Here is a 7437-nt window from a genome sequence, read left to right on the forward strand (position 1 = left end):
GGGAAAGGTACCCAGGCAGTCTGTGCTGTGTGCAGGTGCACGGGACTCCCAGGGCATCGTGCTGTGGATGAAGCGGAAGGCTGGCGCCAGTGCCACGCTGCTGCAGGACAAGGATAGCACTGCAGAGCTCATTGACTCCCATGATGTTGTTGTTGTTGGGTTCTTTAAGGTGGGTCTGTTTGCTGATAAGGAGGGAGTGGGACATGGCATTGGCCTGATGGCCCAGAATCAATCGGACCTGCCCCTGATCAGACCCACAAAGCTGTGCCCTGCTATGCTGTTCCAAGTCACTAGGCTCCTGCAAGGTTTCAGGATAGGGGTGCTTTATTTTGTTCTGGGCTGCAAGGAACCAGGGAGAGAAAATCCATCAGTATCTGGGTTGGGCATCAGATCATCCAAAGGACAGGTGAGAGGTAGAATAACCAGCCAGGTGATGGGGCAGAGGAGCAATTGGAAGCAGGTGTGTGACTCCTGGAATTCTGGCCCTGCATCCTGGACAGCATTAGCAGTTCCCATTCTCATTGGCAGGGACTGCCAGTGCTCTCTCCCTCCCCAGGAATCCTGACTGCTTAGCTGGAAGTCAAGGATGAGGTAATAAGTGGTCTGGCTATGCAGGTGTCCCTGGGAGCCTCAGTTCCCAGTGCTGCTGTAAAATGCATACCTATGCCCCGGCTGGATGTTAAGGAAACTTTATTACAGCTGGGCAGCTTGGATTCAGCATGCCTCCAGTTGAGGGGGGCAGGTGGCTCTGGCTGAGGAAGGCCAGATGGCTTGACAGATGGGGGTCCTCTCTTCTCACAGAGGTCTGACAGGGAGGTAGCACAACCCATTGCTAGCCCCAGTCTGAGAGCAGCAGGACTGTTCTTTCCCTTCTAGGGTACAGTGCTGCTGAGCACTCCCCCCAGCACAAGCAGGAGAAACACATGATTCCAAGCACCCCAGAATAACCTTCTGGGGCAACAGACAGAGTGCAAAGCTGTGGTTGGAGGCCCAGGCTGTGAGTAAGGCCTCTGGCCCATCTCATGGCTGTCCCTTCCCCCCTCTCTTTCCCCCCCAACTCCTCTGTTAGGAAGACAGCCCTTCACACTTCCTAAGTTCCCCAGTAGGTCTTTATTCAAGCATTGAATACCACATACCCAGCCATGTTCCAGTGCCCTTCTTTCTCCTGCAGTGCCCCTCTCTTCTTGCCCATGGGACAGGGAGCTGGTAGAGAGCAAGGGACCCCTGGCCTTACTGATGGGCCAAGACCACTGCTACGTGGACCTTGTCCCTATTACTCTGCATGTGGTGCCCCAGGCATCAGTGGTGTTGTATTGGGTGCACTGGATGTTGGAACCTTCCTGGGCTTCAACCCATGTTAGAGGAGGGCTGCTTTGCTGGGGAGCCACCAACAGCCTCAGCTGTGCCATGTGGGCTATAGGGTGTCTGATTTTTCCAACCCCAGTGCAGTCACTCACAGCCTGTGGGGGTCTTCAGGAACTGCAGGGTGAAGGCGCGCAGGTATTCTATGAAGTTGCCAGTGATATTGTGGACATCACCTTTGGGATTACCGAGAAAGTGGAGCTTTCCCAGAAATATGGCATCACCCAGGACACAGTCTGCGTCTTCAAGAAGGTGAGATAGGTAGAGCAGTGTTTCCCAATCAGTGTGCCTCGACACAAAAGTGTGCCATCAGAAATGAACAGGTGTGCCATGGAATTTTGCCATGGCAATGAGCTACAATGAGCTACAGTAGGTATGAGGATGGGGAATTTCTTAACCAGTGTGCTGCAGAAAATTTTTATTAATGTAAGTGTGCCTTGGGCTGGAAAATGTTGGGAAACACTGAAGTAGAGGAAGTATCATGTGGGATGTGCCTCCAGCTCCCTCTCACTGGCCCTACCTTGGCTCAGTTGGAGCTCTACCACCAGCTGTGTGGCACTCAGAGCCAGGGTGTAAGCATCACCCAGTGGCCATGCAGAGGGGAAGGGTCTGGGGGAATAGGTGCAGCTAATGCCCAAAGGACACTGGCCCTATGGAGAAGCCCTGCTGGGATGGGATGGGATGGGGTGGGATGGGGTGGGGGTTGGGGACCTGACTAACTTTGGCTTTGGAATTTGATTGTAAGATTAACAACTTTTCCCTGCTCCTGCCCTTGGTGTGTTGCAGTTTGATGAGAAACAGACAGATTTCCCACTGGACTCAGAGCAGAGGCTGGACAAGGAGGAGCTTTCCCGCTTCATTGTTGTGCACAGCCTGGAGCTGGTGATGGAATTCACTAGCAAAGTGAGACACCTGCCAGGTTGCAGGGAGAGCAGGGACAGCTGTACCCAGAAATCTGTATGCAGATGCTAAGGGGCAGGGCTAGCACAGCGGGGGTGTCTGTGTATGGGGAAGGATGGCAGCCAGGGCCTGAGTTGGCCTGACACACTGTGTACCACTCCCTGCATGGCAAAGGTGTGCAGAGGATGGACAATGGCAGCTGTGGCACAGTAGAGCAGGGCTGCATGTGCATACGGTGGGGATAGGTAGGCAGGACTTTGGGCAAACCTGGTGCTGTGGGCACTGCTTACTACACAGCCAGGTGGGTGAAACTCCATTAGAAAGGGCACTGCTTCTCTCATGCCCAAGCACAGCAGGCCCTGGTTCTCAGGCCTTTCCTGCAGATGTTCCCCAGAGTGCTTGAAGCCTGAGTGCAGCAACCTATGCTGCAGTAGCTGACTTGGAGTGATGTGTGGCTGCCATAGTGACTGCCTTACTGGCTGACAAAATACTCCTCCTCTTCTCAGACCTCATCTAAGATATTTGGAGCAAAAATCCTTAACCACCTGCTGTTGTTCATTAACAAGACTGTGGAGTCCCAGCTGGAGATGGTGGGGAATTTCCGGGAAGCAGCAGCTGCTTTCAGGGGCCAGGTAAGCTATGAGCAGGGACTAAACTCCACTCACTGGAGCATCTGATTTCATCACAGCCCTGCCCAGCTTGCCTCAGATGGCACCAGTTTCACCTCACACCAGGGCAGATGGGCAGCATAGTAGGCAGGGCTGTGGGACACCAACTGCACAGCCAGTGTTCTCTCACTGGAGGCTTGCCTTGTAAAGAGTTGGTTGCTCTCAGCCCCACAACCATTCCCCTTGGTTGTGGGCACTTTCAGTCTTAACACAGGTCCTCTGGGGTGTAGATATTGGGGGCTCTTAGTCTGAGGGATGGTGTGGATTGCATGATCTGTGTGGGGAATGCTGTCCCACAGCTGTATCTGGTCATCCTAGGTTCTCTTTGTGCTCATTGATGTCAATGGGTATGGGGCCAATGTGCTACACTTCTTTGGCCTGAAGAGCCATGATGCTCCCACCCTGCGCTTCATCAACATAGAGACCAACAGGAAGTACTGCATGGCTTCAGAGGACTTCTCGGCTCAGGCTGTGGGCTCCTTCACCCAGGATGTGCTTGATGGCAAAGTCAAGGTTGGGCACATGCACGTTCCCTACCTACAGCAGTGCCTGAGCAGCCACCCGCCAGACGTAGGGCATAGCACTTGTCTTTTGAGGCCCGGTCCCACCTCAGGGCCTGGGAGATCCTTCTGCCAATGCTCTGTGTGATGGCACTGCTAGAGCTACATTGTGCAGGTTGGGATTTCTGGTTGTGAGCTGAAGACCTTATGGCATCCTTAGACTAGAAGGCTCACCCTGTCAGTCTGAGCTGATTTCTGATGGAATCAATCTGGCTATTGGGATCCTGCCAGTATTAATTACGGGATAGGATTGTACTCCTCCCTAACTCCTTGAATACTTCTCAGTTGCTATACGTAGTGCACCACTATGATACTGTTAACTCTGGGTTAGAAAGGGGAATCCAAGCAAGGGAGGGGGTATGGGATACATCCCTGCCTGATGGAATCTTTGCTAGTCATGCAAAGGAGACAGGACTACTGCCTCTCATCCAGGAAACAACAGGGGAATCATTCTGCCTCTCCCAGAGAACTGGGGGTGCATGATGAGAGCATTGTCTTAAGACTCTGCTGCCTATGGCGCGACCACAAGGCTTTCTGTAGAATGTTGCCTCTGCATCCCCTGTGGGGTGCCAGGGATCTTCTACTCTTTCTTTTTTAAAAAAATCAGTAAGTTCCTCCTGACCTCACATGTGATGGGGCCCTTGAAGGTCAGAGCTGGGGACACCAGTGTAATGCTGTTTTGCATCTGCAGACAACCTGAATTCATGGGTGGGAAGCAGGACATCCAACCCCAATAATGTCATTGCAGTAGCTCTTGAACCTAGTGATGGGACCAAAGCAAATGCTGACTATTTGATTGGTTTAACTGGGGACAATGGGAAAATGCTGGGAATTGGGAATCTACAGGGAGGGACAGGTACATAGCAGGGAGCAGGAGACCCACAAAAATGAGAACGGGGCAGAAAACCAGAGACTGAATATGGGAGGAGGAAGAGAAACAAAGATCAGAGATTGCAGGGGCTCAGCAGGGCCGTTTTCCAATGGAGTGAGGCAGAGTGACAATATGGTGCAGAGCAAGGCTGGGTGCTAATGGACGTGCATTTACTCCATGCAGGGCACAGTTTCTCCTTGGTCTTTGTGCAATCCTACCTGTGTCACCAGTGGGTGCTCTGCTGTTGGTGGGAGGATGGTGTCCTACTCACACCAGAGCAATAAAGACAGAAGGCACCAGCCCTCTCCTTAGCACCCCCTTAGCCTAGGCCAGCAGGTATATGCAGCAATACCTGGAAAAGCAGATGCTTCAGAGTTGCCTGCTACAGAATCCTCCCCATCACTGTCAGTTTTTCCCTTCTGGACTAGACTGCTCTTTTGTCTGCAGCCTGTACAGACATGGTCCTGCCACTTTCAGGGAAGAGGGTGGTGGATTTTGCTCTCTCGGAAATGTTGCACAGCCTTCTTTTACTCATGCACTTCATGGGCTCTAGCACTTTCAGGGTGGCTATAACAATATGGGAGGTGAAGGGAAACTGTGGGCATGTTTCACATGTGTGTGTGGACTGGAGCCCAGTTCTGCAGCTGGCTGGCCTTGGGTGCTGCCTGCCCCTGGAGTGCTTGATTTTGCAACAATACAACACTGTGTGGTGCCTAGCTGTAAAGGTCTACCATTCCACCTCCTCCCACAGCTTTAGCATTCCCCTCTCTTTCCACAGCCTCATTTCATGAGTAAGGAAATCCCTGAGGACTGGGATAAGCAGCCAGTTAAAGTCCTTGTGGGCAAAAACTTTGAGAAGGTGGCTTTTGATGAGACCAAGAACGTATTTGTGAAGTTCTGTGAGTATGGCTCTGTGTGATACGGTGGACTTTCTCCCCCACCTTGAGTGCTGCCCTCTGGCCAAGACCCTGTGAGCACATGGGCAGCACTCATTCCCCAAAGCCAGCAGGAAGAGTTCTTCTTACAAGCTATTTCTTAGGAATGAAGGTGGGGAGCCCAGTAGGCTCCATCCACCCCTGCAAGTTGGAGAATCCTGTTGAGGATGTTTCTAAGCTAGAGCTAAATGTGAAAGGCTCCCACCCCTTTCCTGGTGCATTCTTTCAGCCTGAGCCAACATGAGGAGGTCCTTGCTGATGTCCAGTCCAGACCTTCTCTTTCTGGAGTCATTTGCCCTCCTCTACATGCATATCAGTCCGTCACGTTATGGTGATGGTACTGGCCATAGTGGCAGCTTGTGTGCTGCATTCCCATTGCCAGGTTTCAGTGCTCCCAAGCCCCAGAGGATGCTTTTCTCCATGCCTGGGAATCACTGGTATTTGTGTAGAGGGCAGTCATTGCTGCATGACTGGAACTTTCCCAAGCTCACAGCATTTCAGTCTGAGTGATGGGTGAAGGGTCCCACTTGCCCTCCTCCTCCACATAAGACTTGCTTTCCTGCCTTGTTGGCTTTGTCACCTCATCCTGTCCCTTGGTCTATGCTGGAACTATGTCTCACAACTTCCAGGGCCAGCACCCATCACCCCTGTAGACTCACTCCTGCAGAGGAAATAAATTACTGCTTCCCTGTCACTGCAGATGCTCCTTGGTGTGCACACTGCAAGGCAATGGCATCTGTCTGGGAGGAGCTGGGTGAGAAATATAAGGACCATGAGAACATCATCATTGCCAAGCTGGATGCAACAGCCAATGAGATTGAGAACATCACCATCCATGGCTACCCAACACTGCACTACTTCCCTGCTGGACCAGATAGGAAGGTGTGAGCTGGAATGGGACAGCACCGAGGCTGCCCACATGGGAAGGGAAGGGACTGGTCCACCCAGATGGAACATGAAAAAGCTATCTTTGGATATAGGAAGTGGGTCACCGCTGGGGTTGTGCTGGATGGTGATGATGAATTACACATGAGGCAAGGCCCTCAGCTGGCTGTTGCGTGCAGGGTTGGGCCATGCCATTCCCCACAGGACATTACAGCATGGGGAAAGTGGGGAAGGGTGATGAGAATGAGCAGGAGTTGCATAAACTCTTAGCTGTAGAAAGAGGACTGAGTGAATGTGTGAACACAGAGGAGAGACGTGCAAGGGAGGGGATGTGGTACAATAATGTTTAATTAAGGGATGGGGCAGGAGACCTGGCCTCCCAGTAACCAGGACAAGGGCACATCAGTGGTCTTTGATGAAAGGGAACAAACTCAGCATAGATGAAAGAAAATGTGGAACTCCTGGCCACAAGGGGCCACTAAAGCCAGGCACTCTGTGGCATTCAAGCAAAGACTGGCTGTGCCCCAGGAGGCAAGAACACCTCAGTGATAAGAGTGCAAGCTTAAGCACCCAGAGCTCTGGCAAAGCCATAAGTCCCTCTGCTTCAGGACATGCAGCACCATCAGGTCTGGTCCAAAGAGTCTCTCTCAGGCTTTCCTACTGCAGGGTGTCCTGCCCTGGGGCGCAGCTGGTGCTAGCCATGCTCACTCAGGTGACTGGTCTGATATACTGGGTGTAGGCTGGTCCTGCAGGAGGGAAGCAGAGCAGGAAGCCTGCCTGCTGCACATTTGTGGGTAATCCAATTACTGACATTTCCTGTTTCTTCTCTGTCATGTGCTCTGCCTTCCTGCCTATGCCAGATGATTGAGTACAAGAGTGCCAGAGACCTGGAGACCTTCTCTAAGTTCCTGGAGAATGGGGGCATACTGCCCATGGAGAAGGAGGTGGGTATAGAGTCCCTGTTCTGGAGCCTCATGGCACTGACCCCAGTCCATCAGTTCAACAAAAGGTGTTGGGATTACTCCCAGTGCCACCAATGGGATTTCACACAGGTCCTGCAAGCTTGCTTGGCCTGTGTGGCCCCTTCAGTCCCCTCTTTCATGAGTGAGTGAGCAAGGTCAGCCTTGCATTCACCCTTCCCTCACCAGAGAGAGCAAGGTATACCCCACATATCCCTTCCTGTACTGAAGACACACACACACACACACACACACACACATGCCCTGCCCTGCCCTGCCCTGCCCTGCCCTACACGC

General features: G+C 52.5%; 1 protein-coding gene across 1 annotated transcript in view; it reads left to right on the forward strand.

The window, feature by feature from the left end:
- Positions 1 to 7437, forward strand: part of PDIA2 (protein disulfide isomerase family A member 2) — a 10633-nt gene that overhangs the window by 2782 nt on the left and 414 nt on the right. Inside the window, exons 3-10 of the mRNA XM_006020884.2 lie at positions 36 to 169; positions 1477 to 1614; positions 2149 to 2265; positions 2769 to 2894; positions 3249 to 3443; positions 5140 to 5260; positions 5997 to 6178; positions 7042 to 7125. Of these exons, the coding sequence (XP_006020946.1) occupies positions 36 to 169; positions 1477 to 1614; positions 2149 to 2265; positions 2769 to 2894; positions 3249 to 3443; positions 5140 to 5260; positions 5997 to 6178; positions 7042 to 7125 (1097 nt within the window). The remainder of the gene's footprint in view (positions 1 to 35; positions 170 to 1476; positions 1615 to 2148; positions 2266 to 2768; positions 2895 to 3248; positions 3444 to 5139; positions 5261 to 5996; positions 6179 to 7041; positions 7126 to 7437) is intronic.

This window comes from Alligator sinensis, unplaced genomic scaffold, assembly GCF_000455745.1.
Source record: "Alligator sinensis unplaced genomic scaffold, ASM45574v1 scaffold410_1, whole genome shotgun sequence".
In the NCBI taxonomy this organism is placed as follows: domain Eukaryota; kingdom Metazoa; phylum Chordata; order Crocodylia; family Alligatoridae; genus Alligator; species Alligator sinensis.